At 42.0% G+C, this 16742-nt stretch overlaps 1 protein-coding gene across 6 annotated transcripts in view; it reads right to left on the bottom strand.

Annotated features, from left to right (window-relative positions):
* LOC128698976 (XK-related protein 4) overlaps positions 1-16742 on the bottom strand; it is a 137075-nt gene that overhangs the window by 36657 nt on the left and 83676 nt on the right. For 5 of the 6 annotated variants that reach the window (XM_070096806.1, XM_070096810.1, XM_070096807.1 and 2 more), the window contains 4 exons: positions 13190-13302; positions 5315-5495; positions 2552-2714; positions 287-426 (listed from right to left, as the gene is read on the bottom strand). In XM_070096806.1, coding sequence (XP_069952907.1) covers positions 287-426; positions 2552-2714; positions 5315-5495; positions 13190-13302 — 597 coding nt within the window. Of the gene's footprint in view, positions 1-286; positions 427-2551; positions 2715-5314; positions 5496-8427; positions 8571-13189; positions 13303-16742 lie in introns of those variants that run through there. The other variant, XM_070096812.1, reaches the window with a different exon arrangement.

The raw sequence follows: 16742 nt of genomic DNA, 5'->3' as shown, positions 1-16742 counted from the left end.
TAATTAAGATAAATTCTTTACATTAGATTTCTACAAAAGTACTCCCCCTTTCTTTGGTCAAGTCCAATTCCCTTTCATTCCTTAGACACTGTATGACCTATTAACCTCCCCATTACTGGTTTAATGCTGCCACATGAATATAATAATACAATACTATCCCAAACCATACCCCGGCCGGGATTGAACCCCGGGATTGAATCCCGGCCGGGGTATGGTTTGTTTGCAATCGTGTCATTACGATTTCGTGAGTCAATACAATACTATAAAAGAAACAGCTATTATTCACCATTTGTAACACCTGTGTGGTCCTCGTCAATTTTGCTTTGATCTGGTGTCCCATTTCTTCTGTGATGATTGTGGTCATTGCTGGGCACCAATGATCCTTTTCTTACACTCTGAATGCCATAGTATATCACATCCAATGACCTGTAAGAAAAACAAATAAAATAATTTAAGTACCAGTACAAGTTAGCCATCACTAATCCGGCATCATTGCGACCTGTAGTGTGCTGGATTAGTGAGTCTGCTGGATTACAGTGTGGTTAGGTTAGAATACACTTAATTAACCTATCAGTAGAGAGACTTTCTGCTACATCTTCTCATTTTCATCACTGCTTTCTCCTCCACTGGCTTGCTGCTGTGGATTAACAATCATCTCCACAATTTCTGAGTCAGTATAATGATGAAATTTCCACCAGTATAATGATTTCAGTATAATGATGAAATTTGAAATTATGCTAGCTGAAATTAGTGCCGGATTACTGATGGAAACGGATAACTGATTGTCAGATTAGTGATTGCCAACCTGTACTCAAAAAATCCTGAAGCTTGGAAAAAGTAGAACATAAGAGTGCATTCTGAAACATATAAAGTCCTCACAAAAAATCTACATTAATAACCCTTCATATCTGTATGGAATACAAATAATGGGAGTAGCTAAAGATAAAAACAAACTTCTGGGAAGAAAGATGGACATGCTAAAAGATAAAGGCAGCTGACTTAAATCTACTGAAATGCTCATTAGAGATGGAAAAAAATCCTCTTTAAAGATTTATGAGGTGACACAGTGACATTTACACAAGTGTTTGTTGAATTTCAGTGGAAAGACTAAGGTAATAAGTCTTTTACTGGAGAATTTGAAGAAAAACGTGTATGATTATTTCTTTGCGAATACAATGGACCCCCGGTTAACGATATTTTTTCATTCCAGAAGTATGTTCAGGTGCCAGTACTGGAGTTTACCTGGAGAGAGTTCCGGGGGTCAACGCCCCCGCGGCCCGGTCTGTGACCAGGCCTCCTGGTGGATCAGAGCCTGATCAACCAGGCTGTTGCTGCTGGCTGCACGCAAACCAACGTACGAGCCACAGCCCGGCTGATCCGGAACTGACTTTAGGTGCTTGTCCAGTGCCAGCTTGAAGACTGCCAGGGGTCTGTTGGTAATCCCCCTTATGTGTGCTGGGAGGCAGTTGAACAGTCTCAGGCCCCTGACACTTATTGTATTTGAATTTGTTCCCATAAGGAATATTGTGAAGTAGATTAGTCCATTTCAGACCCCCAAACATACACGTACAAACGCACTTACATAAATACACTTACATAATTGGTCGCACTGGGAGGTGATCGTTAAGCGGGGGTCCACTGTATAAGCATTGTCAGGTGCTATGTGAACTGTGAGAAAAGTGTTAAAAAGTAGAAAGCAATATTCAGGATTGGAGACCCACCACAGAGGTAACAGGTAAGAGAATGGACCTCACCAAAAGTAAGTTCTGCACTGCCTCTAAAGTAGTGTTTAACACTTGGAACTGGCAAAGATATGCTTAGCTCCATTTGATACCTTAAATAACTCATAATCAATTGCTCTTCAAATGTCAGCACCCAGAAAAAGAATGAAAATCAATCGGAAATCTTTAAATGATGTGAATAAAAAAAGGTTTATATTTTCTGTTATTAAAAAACTCCTACTCAATAACCTATAACTAGTTCATAAGTACTTCGTAAAGCATTATGATTAGTCTGCCCAAAATGGACCGCATGCTAGTGGCTTTCTTTTGTGCTTAACAATATTTTATTACATGTGAACTACATTTTGTATACTGCAGAAAAGAAAAGTTGTATTGTATTGTTGTACTGTTATTGATGATTAGACAGAAGTGCATCATTTTGAGCTTGACAAAAAAGTGAAAGATATCAAAAATATCACAGGTTACTAGTGGTGCAGTAGTTCAAGGATGAGCACAAGTGAGGGGATTACTACATACATGATACAATGAGTTTTACAGCAAAGTGATGGAAATTGAACAACACTGACTATGCAAGCAAGAGGAGCCTTTCTTGCCATGTTGAAAATAATGTACAGTACATTTATTCACCAGTGAAAATATACCTGTGAATTATGAATGGCTTTATCCTTTTAAATATCATTTGGGTAATAAAGCAAATATAAACTAAAGCTAAGAGGTACCGTACTGCTCATACAGTGTCAATCTCTGATCTACCCTAACATTAGGCATAAACCAATGAAATCACTAAAAAAATTATGACTTATATTTACCTGAGGATGCTACCCTGAAGACAGATGTGAGCAATAATTCTAAATGCCCATAACCAGCGACTGGATTTTGGTAACTTGTAGCACATTCCCTCCGACTCACAAATATTCTCGTCAAACCAATACCAATACAGACTAAATGAATTCACCACCACCAGAGGTATGACTGAAAAAAAATAATTATCCCATAATATATCCATTATTCTTGGTACATTTTTATTAATACAAATAAAAACAAACCTTAAGTTATGAATATCATTTTAAGCAGATCAGTGAAATGTTAAAAAAAATTTAGTGGAAAATTACTTGGACTGCTATTGCTAGTGAGGGGCTCTTACCTGGAGTATACCTAGAGAGGGTTTCAGGGGTCAAGGCCCCTGCAGCCCAGTCTGAGACCAGGCCTCATGGTGGCTGCATACGAACTGACATATGAACCACAGCCCAGCTGGTCAGGTACTTACTTTAGGTGCCTGCCCAGTGCCTTCTTGAAGACAGCCAGGGGTCTATTGGTATTCCCCCTTATGTATGCTGGGAGGCAGTTGAACAATCTTGGGCCCCTGACATTTATTGTGTTGTCTCTCAGTGCACTCGTGACATCCCTGTTTTTCACTGGGGGAATGTTGCATCTCCTGCCAGAAGTAATTTTCGTGTGCAAGTTTGGTACTAAGCCCTCTAGGATTTTCCAAGTATATATTATCATGTATCTTTCTTGCCTGTGTTCTAGGGAATACAAATCAAGGGACTTCAACCGTTCCCAGTAATTTAGGTGCTACATCGTACTTATGTGTGCCGTGAATGTTCTTTGTACACTCTTCAGGTCGGCAATTTCGTCAGCCTTGAAGGGGGCAGTTAGTGTACAGCAGTATTCCAGCCTAGAGATAAGTGATTTGAAGAGAATCATCATGGGCTTGGCATCCCTAGTATTATTAAAGGTTCTCATTATCCATCCTATCATTTTTCTAGCAGATGCAGTAGGTACATTGTTGTGGTCTTCAAAGGTGACATTATCACTCCCAGGTCCTTCACTTTACTTTTTTGCTCTATTGTATGGTTAAAATTTGTTGTATTCCCTGATACAGTTTTAATTTCCTCAAGTTTTCCATATCTGAGTATGACTGAAATTTCTCTTCACTGAACTTCATATTATTTTCAGTGGCCCATTTGAAGATGTGGTTGATGTCCGCTTGGAATTTTGCTGCGTCTTCGATGGAGGACACTGTTATGGAAATTCGGGTGTTATCCGCAAAGGAAGACATGAAGCTATGGCTTACAACTCTGTCTATGTCAGATATGAGGATGAAGAATAGGATGGGAGCACTTACTCTAACTTGTTGAACAGAACTTTTCACCGTAGCTGCCTCTGTTTACTATTACTCTTTGTGTTCTATTTGTTAGGAAGTTATAGCTCCATCTACCAACTTTTCCTGTTATTCCTTTATCATGCATTTTGTGCGCTATTACACTGTGGTCGCACTTGTTGAAGGCTTTCACAAAGTCTGTGTATACTAAATCTGCATTCTGTTTATCCTCTATAGCATCCAGGACCTTGTCATAGTGATCAAGTAGCTGGGACAGGCAGGAGCGGCCTGCTCTAAACCAATGCTGCCCTGGGTTGTGTAACTGACGGGTATGTAGGTGGTTGGTGATCTTGCTTCTTAGAACCCTTTCAAAGATTTTTATGATATGAGATGTTAGTGCTATCAGTCTGTAGTTCTTTGCAACTGCTTTACTGCCTTTGCAGAATGGGGCTATGTCTGTTGTTTTTAGTGAGTGTGGAATGACCCCTGTGTCCATCTTCAATCTCCTTAGAATGCTGAAGGCACATAAAGGCAGAAATTGGATCTTTCCTTATTATTTTTCATTCTCCAGGTGCTGTGACCTGTATAGGTTTAGCATTTCTCCATGAATATAATAGTAATACAACATTTGTCTGTGATGGAATAACATGCCCATATACCATACCAAACCTACAAAAAGTCATTACATAAAATCTAAACTGAAATTACAACATGAAAATCAATGCTAGAGATCTGGGTTCAATTCGAGCTGTACTCCTCAAACTTTAGAGTATTATTAAAAACATTATTATATTAATGATACCAGCTTAGTAAACGGTTAAACACTGGTTCATTTCCTCAATACCACTTAAGTCCTCACAATTAAATGCTTGGTAAGATAAGAGATACAATTTTGTTTGGATTTTTAACCCTGGAGGGTTAGCCACCCAGGATAACCCAAGAAAAGCAGTGCATCATACTGTATTATTACTTGCACCTGCCATTGCCCATACCTTTTCTTTCAGCTATTACCTCTTCTTTCAGCTATTAAGTTGTCAACTGAGTTACTTTTGTCTCTTGTAATCACAATCCCTATCATGCAATACTTGCCCCCACCCTACACACTACCTATCCAAACCCACAGGTCCATTTCCTTATCTGAAAGTTCTTATCCTTCTGTGTTGGCTGTTATAGTTCCGTACCCTACCATTACTAGGTCTGCTGGCTCTGCTAGTCCCTCCCTTACCACTGCTGGTTCTGCTGGTCCCTCCCTTACCACTATTAGTTCTCTCCCTTACCACTGCTGGTTCTGTTGGTCCCTCCTTTACATTGCTGGTTCTGCTGGTCCCTTTCCTTTGTCCCTTCAGGTCCTTTACTTCTCATGCAGGTTCTTCACCTCCCTCAAATGGACCCCCACTTCTCTTCATGCTAACCCCCTTTATCCATATTTTTACATTTTATATCACTTTAAAACAAATCAAAACCTCACCTAGCAGCAAGAGTGTGGTGAGGAACCAAGCCTTGGTTTCTGGATCGTCATGCATATAATATGCCACCAGAGCATCAGATGTCACATCGAAATAGAACATCCCCATGGAGAGCAAGGCTGTCAAGACATCAAACCATCCAAATTTGGACATCTCCATTGGCTGTGTCAGGGTCTTGATTCCCTGCAAAGAGTAAATCTTTAAGTTTGTGGTTTTGAAGGAATGTGCTATACATGGATAAGATGAGATTTTGTTTGGAATTTTTAACCCAGAGGATTACCCACCCAGGATAACCCGAGAAAATCAGCGAGTCATCAAAGACTGTCTTATTTCCACTAGGGTCCTTCAATCTTGTCCCCTTGAATGTGACTCACACCAGTAGGCCAATACTCGGATACCTACTTACTTGATAGGTGAGTGGGGGCAGTAGGTGTAAGGAAACATGCCTAATGTTTCCACCCGGCCGGGGATTGACCTATGGACACTCAGGTGTGAGGGAAGAGCTTTGCCCACTAGGCTATGGGGAGTGCAAAGTTAATGAGGAGTTTCTTAATGAAATTAAAGTACATTTTCCTATATGGAAGGGAAAACAAGTGAGGAAGGTGATGTAACAAGTGTTATGTGCCTAAGTACAGTGGACCCCCGGTTAACGAACTTTTTTCATTCCAGTAGTATGTTCAGGTGCCAGTACTGACCGAATTTTTTCCCATAAGGAATATTGTGAAGTAGATTAGTCCATTTCAGACCCCCAAACATACACGTACAAACGCACTTACATAAATACACTTACATAATTGGTCGCATTTGGAGGTGATCGTTAAGCGGGGGTCCACTGTAGTTTGATTATTGCCCAGAGGATGGGAATGAAAGACACACCCAGTAACAAAACTAGCCGATAGGATGTAACACCTCACAGCTCAGTATAGAGTATTCATCTAACAATCCAAGTATGTACATACCTGGGTTCAATCCTGGGTGGTGTAAGACATTGAGAGAAGTCTAACACTGGCTATCCCTGTTCACTTAGCAGTAAATGGATACCTGAATATTAGGCTAGTCACCAAGTTACATTCTTTGGTACAACCTATAGACTCCTAAGGAAATAGATCACAATGCCTGACTTTATTGGGTTATCATGTTATTAACCCTCTGGGCTTAATTTTCTGAACATTTTCTGTTGTCCTGTGAATACTGGAGTGGTTGATGTGGTCTTTGTGTAGTTGAGTATTGGAGTGATAGGTTGTGGTCCTTGTGTAGTGAAGCCTTGGAGCGAAAGGTTGATGTGGTTTTGGTGTAGTGAAACACTAAAGAGGTTGATATGATCCTTAAATAGTGGAATGAGAGGTTGCTGATGTACTGAGAGCTGTGTAGTGAGTGGTTGATGATGTACCAAGTGGTTGATGATGTACCAAGTGGTTATGCCAAATCAGTCAAGGATTTATGTAGTCCTGGAATAACAATTGGTCAAATTTAATTTAACGAGTCCTAGGTAGTAGGTTGGTAGACAACAACCACCCAGGGAAGTACATACTACAGTCCTGCCAAGTGAGTGTGAAATGGAAACCTGTAATTGTTTTACATGACGGTAAGATTGCTGCGTTTTGTAAGAGGCGACTAAAATGCCAGGAGCAAGGGGCTATTAACTCCTTCTCCTGTATAAATCACTAAATTTAATAAGAAAAACTTTCGTTTTTCTTTTTAGGTCACTCTGCCTCGGTGGGATATGACCAGTTTATTGAGAAAAAAATTAACAAATCAACAAATCTGGAGATTAAAGCAAATTAACAAAGTGAAAAAGGATGAATGAGTCAAGTGTATTCCTCTATAATAATCTCATATACAACAGTCTTGTAGTTTTCATCCTACAATTGAACTACACTATTACAAATAACAGTGAAAAACAATCTAATTTTTACTATTAATGTTTAGAACATCATAATATCCATTTGGATGGGCTGGATATGAACTCGCTTTTACTTCTACCCCTGACAGGCTTTCTTGGACAATTTTTTTTTTTTTTTTTTTTTTTTTTTTGGTCACTGCCTTTGTGGGAAACAACTGATGTGTTAAAGAAAATTCAATATCAGCAATATAATGTGAGAAACATTTGTAATAACTATGTTAAAAATGATCTTCTTGAAGGCAGTCACACAAGCATCCTCACAAGGCTAAACTTTAAACTGGTGTTTGAAAGCATTTCATGTGGCACCTGAGGAAAAACAAGAAAACTTCTAAATACTGGAGGTGGAAGAAATTTGCTCTGATTCTTTTTGGTGTCCTCATTTCCATGTGAACCCTATAAGGAGTATAAAATTGCAGAGCATGAGTTACTAATGGATGTTGAGGCCTCTTTTACTTATCTTGCTGGTAAGTGATCTTGGTCTAAGTCATTCAAAATGGAAGAATGTAGCAAATAATGTTATAGTAAAGATACTTCCTGGAGGCAGCTCAGATGAAGTCACACACACGAGTTGCTGAATCTCTGCAATAAATACACCCTAAGCCAACAGATGTAACTAATTTTCTCAATAATCATAATACAAGCTATATAATGTATTATGGTACAATCCAGTAAATACATTGGTTTAAAAAACTGACAAATTGAAGAATAAGACACTTGTGCTACATTCCCATCTCACAATGGTGCACAAGTGTCTTATTCCATATCATAAGTTACTCACTAGTACTCATTAAATCAAAGGCAACTCTAAAAGCACATAAAAAAATAAAACCTATGTTATATAACTTATGGTATCCTTGAAGGGTGAAAGGTGGCTTAATGCTAGTGAAGGGTTTTTTACTCCAAGGCACTGAAACTACCTTTTGTTTCCTTGGATCAAGCCCAATTATCTCCCATTCCCTAGGCACTATATTAACCCTCACAGGTTGTCTTCCTCATAAATAATAATAGTAGTTGACCTTGACTTACACACAGCATCATTACCATGTAGTTAAGGTTATGGAGGCACCACTATCTCTTACTAGAGCTCTCTCATCCTCACATCAAAGATACAATTGTCTCATTCTTTGTATCTGTTTTCGGTATGTGTATCTTTGTTTACTCTTATTTCTCTTCTACAACTTAAGTACTGCAAATACTTGAGACAACCCTCACTTTATAAATAGATTTGCGAGTTAGTACTGATACTGCTTTCTTTAACGATATGCTAACTAGCATGTGTTGTGTCTTGAGGCAGGACAATGTGTTGTGGGGTTACCCCCCTAAATGGTGTCACCAGGGGTGGGTGACACCATAGAGCCTCTAAAGAAAGTAAAACTAATGACCAAAACAGTGCTGCAGCAACATAAGAGAAAAATCCTTCATTTCTATATAGCCTATTATAGGATTACAGAGTACAAATAGGCCTATATAGGGGAAAATCATTGATTCTGTTGATGTGATAGATGATTTTGCAGTATTGAAGGCAAGGTTATGAAACATCAGATTCACCGAGATGCTACCTGTACTCAAGGTCAAATTGGAACCAGTGTTTTTCTTTATTTTTCAAGTTTTTTTTCATTGTTGAAGATGAATAAATGTAGGATCTGTTGCCTATACTCAAAGTGGTATTTGAGTTTGTTTCCTCAATATTACTACGATTATTTATTTTATCATTAATAAAGTTCGGTTTATGGCCCTCAAATGTTCTCATTGCTAAACATTAGTCACTGGTCATGCAACAGTGATGTAACTGGAGTTTACTCCCCCATCCCCCTGCCCTTGGATTTCATGGGGGCAACACCAAAGATGCCACCCTGGGTGACACCAACCCAAGCAACGCCTCTGCCTCTGTCCACCTTGTTTATACCTCTCAGTATTTTATATGTCGTTATCATATCCTCCCTATCTCTCCTGTCTTCCAGTGTCGTCAGGTCGATTTCCCTTAACCTCTCCTCGTAGGACATATCCCTTAGCTCTGGGACTAATCTTGTTGCAAACATCTGCACTTTCTCTAGTTACCTTACATGCTTGGCTAGGTAAGGGTTCCAAACTGGTGTTGCATATTCAAATATGGGCCTAACATTCACAGTGTACAGGGTCTTGATTGACTCCTTATTTAGATGTCGGAATGCTGTTCTTTGGTTTTCCAGGTGCCCGTATGCTGTACTTGCCTAATTGTGGTTGCAGATGCCGAGACTCAGCTCCTGGCCCTGCCTCTTCACTGATCGCTACTAGGTCCTCTCTCTCTCTCTGCTTTCTGAGCTTTGTCATACCTCATCTTAAAGCTATGTATGGTTCCTGCTTCCACTACATCACTTGCTAGGCTATTCCACTTCCTGATGACTCTATGACTGAAGAAATACTTCCTAACATCTCTGTGACTCGTCTGAGTCTTCAGCTTCCAATTGTGACCCCTTGTTTCTGTGTCCTCTCTCTGGAACATCCTGTCTCTGTCTACCTTATCTATTCCAAGCAGTATGTGTGTGTGTACTCACCTAGTTGTCCACATTGTCAATTCCTCTCAGTATTTTGTATGTCGTTATCATGTCCCCCCCCTATCTCTCCTGTCCTCCAGTGTCATCAGGGTGTGTGTGTGTGTGTGTGTGTGTGTACTCACCTAGTTGAGGTTGCAGGGGTCGAGTCCTAGCTCCTGGCCCCGCCTCTTCACTGGTCGCTACTAGGTCACTCTCCCTGAACTGTGACCTTTATCATACCTCTGCTTAAAGCTATGTATGGATCCTGCCTCCACAACATCGCTTCCCAAACTATTCCACTTCCTGACTACTCTATGACTGAAGAAATACTTCCTAACATCCCTGTGATTCATCTGTGTCTTCAACTTCCAACTGTGTCCCCTTGTTGCTGTGTCCCATCTCTGGAACATCCTGTGTGTGTGTGTGTGTGCTCACCTATTTGTGGTTGCAGGGGTCGAGTCATAGCTCCTGGCCCTGCCTCTTCACTGATTGCTACTAGGTCCTCTCTCTCCCTGCCCCATGAGCTTTATCATACCTCGCCTTAAAACTGTGTATGGTTCCCGCCTCCACTACATCACTTTCTAGGCTATTCCGCGGCCTGACTACGCTATGACTGAAGAAATACTTCCTAACATCCCTTTGATTCATCTGAGTCTTCAACTTCCAATTGTGACCTCTTGTTTCTGTGTCCCTTCTCTGGAGCATCCCGTCTTTGTCCACCTTGTCTATTCCGCGCAGTATTTTATATGTCGTTATCATGTCTCCCCTGACCCTCCTGTCCTCCAGTGTCGTCAGGCCGATTTCCCTCAACCTTTCTTCATAGGACAATCCCCGTAGCTCTGGGACTAGTCTTGTTGCAAACCTTTGCACTTTCTCTAATTTCTTGACGTGCTTGACTAGGTGTGGATTCCAAACTGGTGCTGCATGTGTGCTGTGTGCTGTGTGTGTGTGTGTGTGTGTGTGTGTGTGTGTGTACTCACCTAATTGTACTCACCTAATTGTGGTTGCAGGGGTCGAGACTCAGCTCCTGGCCCCGCCTCTTCACTGATCGCTACTGGGTCCTCTCTCTCTCTGCTTCCTGAGCTTTGTCATACCTCTTCTTAAAACTATGTATGGTTCCTGCCTCCACTACTTCACTTGCTAGGCTATTCCACTTGCTGACAACTCTATGACTGAAGAAATACTTCCTAACGTCCCTCTGACTCATCTGAGTCTTCAGCTTCCAGTTGTGACCCCTTGTCCCTGTGTCCCCTCTCTGAAACATCCTATCTCTGTCCACCTTGTCTATTCCCCACAGTATCTTGTATGTCGTTATCATGTCTCCCCTGACCCTTCTGTCCTCCAGTGTCGTCAGTCCGATTTCCCTTAACCTTTCCTCGTACGACATTCCCTTGAGCTCTGGGACTAGCCTTGTTGCAAACCTTTGTACTTTCTCTAACTTCTTGACGTGCTTGACCAGGTGTGGGTTCCAGACTGGTGCTGCATACTCCAGTATGGGCCTAACATACACAGTGTACAGTGTCTTGAACGATTCCTTATTAAGGTATCGGAATGCTATTCTCAGGTTTGCCAGGCGCCCGTATGCTGCAGCAGTTATTTGGTTGATGTGTGCCTCCGGTGATGTGCTCGGTGTTATGGTCACCCCAAGGTCTTTCTCCCTGAGTGAGGTCTGTAGTCTTTGTCCACCTAGCCTATACTCTGTCTGCGGTCTTCTTTGCCCCTCCCCAATCTTCATGACTTTGCATTTGGCTGGATTGAATTTGAGAAGCCAGTTACTGGACCACATGTCCAGCCTGTCCAGGTCTCTTTGCAGTCCTGCCCCATCCTCGTCCGATTTAATTCTTCTCATCAACTTCACGTCATCTGCGAACAGGGACACTTCAGAGTCTATTCCTTCCATCATGTCGTTCACATATAGCAAAAATAGCACTGGTCCTAGAACTGACCCCTGTGGGACCCCGCTCGTAACAGGCGCCCACTGTGATACCTCTTCACGTACCATGACTCGCTGCTGCCTCCAAGTCAGGTATTCCCTTATCCATTGCAGTGCCCTCCCTTTTACATGCGCCTGATCCTCCAGCTTCTGCACTAATCTCTTGTGGGGAACTGTGTCAAAGGCCTTCCTGCAGTCTAGGAAAACGCAATCTGCCCACCCCTCTCTCTCGTGTCTTACTTCTGTTACCTTGTCATAAAACTCCAGGAGGTTTGTGATACAGGATTTGCCTTCCATGAATCCATGCTGGTTTTCATTTATAATCTTGTTCCTTTCCAGGTGTTCGACCACTCTCCTCCTGATAATCTTCTCCATGACTTTGCACACAATACATGTCAGAGACACAGGTCTGTAGTTTAGTGCCTCATTTCTGTTTCCTTTCTTAAATATGGGGACTACATTAGCTGTCTTCCATTTCTCAGGTAGTTGCCCAGTTTCAAGGGATGTGTTGAAGATTGTGGTTAGAGGCACGCACAGCATCTCTGCTCCTTCTCTAAGGACCCATGGGGAAATGTCCGGTCCCATCGCCTTTGAGGTGTCAAGGTCACTTAAGAGGTTCTTCACCTCCTCCTCAGTTGTTTGTATGTCATCCAACACTTGTTGGTATATTCCCTCTTGATGTTCCCTTCTGTGCTGTCTTCCCACAGCCCTTCCTGTCTCTACTGTAAAAACTTCCTTAAATCTCCTGTGTGTGTGTGTGTGTGTGTGTGTGTGTGTGTGTGTGTGTGTGTGTGTGTGTGTGTGTGTGTGTGTGTGTGTGTGCGTGCGTGCGTGCGTGCGTGCGTGCGTGCGTGCGTGCGTGCGTGCGTGCGTGCGTGCGTGCGTGCGTGCGTGCGTGCGCGTGATCAACTGACAGTCGTCTGAGAGCTCTGCTTCCTGCTGTAGGAAGACTAAATACCCACAACTTGTCAATCCATAATAACCTACTTCTCGTCTGCAGGGTCCACTGGGCCCACCACTTCCCAAGGTCATATCTATGTATGAGATTCAAGAAGTCACTTTGTGGCTTAGCGCTTCTTTTTGATGATGATTATTATTATTATTATTATCATAATAATAATAATAATAATAATAATAATAATAATCAAGAAGTCACTGAGGCAGAAGTCTGCTATGGAGCTACCCCTCAAGGGAGGTTCTTTGATGCCGTGAGGGGCTTTTGATTCAAAGAATTGAACCTGCCCTCCCCTTCCCTGGACTGAATCTAAATGTATCTCATTCCAAAAGGTGCTTTGAGTCCCAAGGGTTTAGCACTCCCCAGGACTAATACTACTACTACCACTACGGAGTTAACTCAGCTACAGCAGCCTTTGCCTCAGCATGTGCCCGTTCACTTCCCAGGACAACATGGCCGGGCACCAAGAGAATTATATCTACTGGACAAGATGAATTAAGACACGTGCACATGTGTAATTCTTCAAGGGAACTGCACATTTTTGTGTTGTTCACAGAAGGGAGGGAAGCTTACCTGCTTGGTCACCTGCTTGGCCCCAGCAGCACCAGCAGCCAGCACTCTGCCAGCACCGTTGGTGGCATTGTTGAGCTGTACCCTCACATCCGCCATCGTGGGTTTGATCTCTCCTGTATACGAAACCCGCAGAAAAAATAGTATTCGTTAAAATATAAAAATAATGATCTGTAATTAATTAAAACAAGGTGTTCATTTGTGTGGCACAGAAACCTTGATGCTTGTAAAGGACTTCTGATCCATGGTCTTGGAGCTATCCTTCCTTTTGGATGAATCCTAATTGTCTCCAGATCCCCAGGCGCTTTATGATCCCTATGGATTTAGCGCTTCCCCCAAGAATGTAATAATAACAAGGGACCATTTGAGTGTAACCACATTGTATTGTACTTAAAAAATTGCAAACAATATTAATCAGTGATAATAAACATATTAACGCTCACATGAAAGGAAGAGTTAGAGGTATTGGGAAGATGGAGGGAATATTTTGAGGAATTGTTAAATGTTGATGAAGATAGGGAAGCTGTGATTTCGTGTATAGGGCAAGGAGGAATAACATCTTGTAGGAGTGAGGAAGAGCCAGTTGTGAGTGTGGGGGAAGTTCGTGAGGCAGTAGGTAAAATGAAAGGGGGTAAGGCAGCTGGGATTGATGGGATAAAGATAGAAATGTTAAAAGCAGGTGGGGATATAGTTTTGGAGTGGTTGGTGCAATTATTTAATAAATGTATGGAAGAGGGTAAGGTACCTAGGGATTGGCAAAGAGCATGCATAGTTCCTTTATATAAAGGCACAGGGGACAAAAGAGAGTGCAAAAATTATAGGGGGATAAGTCTGTTGAGTATACCTGGTAAAGTGTATGGTAGAGTTATTATTGAAAGAATTAAGAGTAAGACGGAGAATAGGATAGCAGATGAACAAGGAGGCTTTAGGAAAGGTAGGGGGTGTGTGGACCAGGTGTTTACAGTGAAACATATACGTGAACAGTATTTAGATAAGGCTAAAGAGGCTTTTGTGGCATTTATGGATTTGGAAAAGGTGTATGACAGGGTGGATATGGGGCAATGTGGCAGATATATGGTATAGGAGGTAGGTTACTGAAAGCAGTGAAGAGTTTTTACGAGGATAGTGAGGCTCAAGTTAGAGTATGTAGGAAAGAGGGAGATTATTTCCCAGTAAAAGTAGGCCTTAGACAAGGATGTGTGATGTCACCATGGTTGTTTAATATATTTATAGATGGGGTTGTAAGAGAAGTAAATGCGAGGGTCTTGGCGAGAGGCGTGGAGTTAAAAGATAAAGAATCACACAAAGTGGGAGTTGTCACAGTTGCTCTTTGCTGATGACACTGTGCTCTTGGGAGATTCTGAAGAGAAGTTGCAGAGGTTGGTGGATGAATTTGGTACGGTATGTAAAAGAAGAAAATTAAAAGTGAATACAGTAAAGAGTGAGGTTATGAGGATAACAAAAAGAATAGGTGATGAAAGACTGGATATAAGATTGGAGGGAGAGAGTATGGAGGAGGTGAATGTATTCAGATATTTGGGAGTGGACGTGTCAGCGGATGGGTCTATGAAAGAAGAGGTGAATCATAAAACTGATGAGGGGAAAAGGGTGAGCGGTGCACTTTGGAGTCTGTGGAGACAAAGAACTTTGTCCTTCGAGGCAAAGAGGGGAATGTATGAGAGTATAGTTTTACCAACGCTCTTATATGGGTGTGAAGCATGGGTGATGAATGTTGCAGTGAGGAGAAGGCTGGAGGCAGTGGAGATGTCATGTCTGAGGGCAATGTGTGGTGTGAATATAATGCAGAGAATTCGTAGTTTGGAAGTTAGGAGGAGGATTGCCAAAACTGTTGTCCAGAGGGCTGAGGAAGGGTTGTTGAGGTGGTTTGGACATGTAGAGAGAATGGAGCGAAACAGAATGACTTCAAGAGTGTATCAGTCTGTAGTGGAAGGAAGGCGGGGTAGGGGTTGGCCTAGGAAAGGTTGGAGGGAGGGGGTAAAGGAGGTTTTGTGTGCGAGGGGCTTGGACTTCCAGCGGGCATGCGTGAGCGTGTTTAATAGGAGTGAATGGATAAGATAAGATTTCGTTCGGATTTTTAACCCCGGAGGGTTAGCCACCCAGGATAACCCAAGAAAGTCAGTGCGTCATCGAGGACTGTCTAACTTATTTCCATTGGGGTCCTTAATCTTGTCCCCCAGGATGCGACCCACACCAGTCGACTAACACCCAGGTACCTATTTGCTGCTAGGTGAACAGGACAACAGTTGTAAAGAAACGTGTCGAAATGTTTCCACCCACCGGGAATCGAACCAGGGCCCTCCGTGTGAAGCGGGAGCTTTAGTCACCAGGCCACCGGGCCAAATGTTTTTTAATATTTGACGTGTTGTTGGAGTGTGAGCAAGGTAACATTTATGAAGGGATTCAGGGAAACCGGCAGGCCGGACTTGAGTCCTGGAGATGGGAAGTACAGTGCCTGCACTCTGAAGGAGGGGTGTTAATGTTGCAGTTTAAAAACTGTAGTGTAAAGTACCCTTCTGCAAGACAGTGATGGAGTGAATGATGGTGCAAGTTTTTCTTTTTCGGGCCACCCTGCCTTGGTGGGAATCGGCCGGTGTTAATAAAAAAATAATAATAATGAAAGGAAGCAACAACATGCAATAGCACATGGCAGGTTTAACACCTTTGAAAATAATAATAATGATAATAATAATCTGCACAAAAGGCTTCTTCAATCGAATACAAGCAAATATGACACTGGAGACAGAAGTGAAGAGGTCATTTTGAGGTGATCAGTCCTTCCCCATATTTAAGATACAGGTTGAGGGACTGGCCACCTCAAAATTACCTCTACATTTCTCTCTTTAGTATTATAATCACCAGTAACCGACTGAAGAAACCTGCTACTCAGGCGAAACGTTTCGACAATGATACTTAAGCGTTGCACATGTCTTAGTCTTCAAGCTGAAATACTCTAGAGCACCAGTTATCATACGTGTTATCAATAATTTATAGATAATGTACCCTAAAACTGTATGAAACAAAGTATCAATCTTAAAAATCAACATCCGCTCACACTCAACGAAGTCTTTCCAAAATCAGTGAAAACACCGTCCTAACGTATCACTCATGACGCGTCTCCTGACGTCTCTCTCCTCATGACTGGCGTTCCCTGCCGTAGCTCTCCTCATGACTAACATTCATAGCTTATCCAACCTCACTGTAATAGCTTCGTGGCGTATCCAGCCTCATTAACCCCTTCGTAGCATATCCAACATTTTTTTTAGGGGGGGAGGGCTCTCGTTACCTATCCGACCTTACTGTGTCTGGAACAGGTTTATTTCGGGTTACAAAAAGATAATTGTTGGTGAATAGGGCAACACTTAATACAGAGCACCATTTGAGATTTTTCTCGGACTTGAGCTGTATTACAGTCTTGATAAAGCTCAATCCTGAACGAGGGGAAGTTCAAAATAAAGGCTTAGTTGCATTACGTTTCACGATAATTTTCACATCCGGGTTATAAACTCTTACTTTCTAGAATTAGACACTTGCAACA

This window comes from Cherax quadricarinatus, chromosome 55, assembly GCF_038502225.1.
Source record: "Cherax quadricarinatus isolate ZL_2023a chromosome 55, ASM3850222v1, whole genome shotgun sequence".
Classification (NCBI taxonomy): Eukaryota; Metazoa; Arthropoda; class Malacostraca; order Decapoda; family Parastacidae; genus Cherax; species Cherax quadricarinatus.
This window is presented reverse-complemented; position numbering and strand designations above follow the sequence as displayed.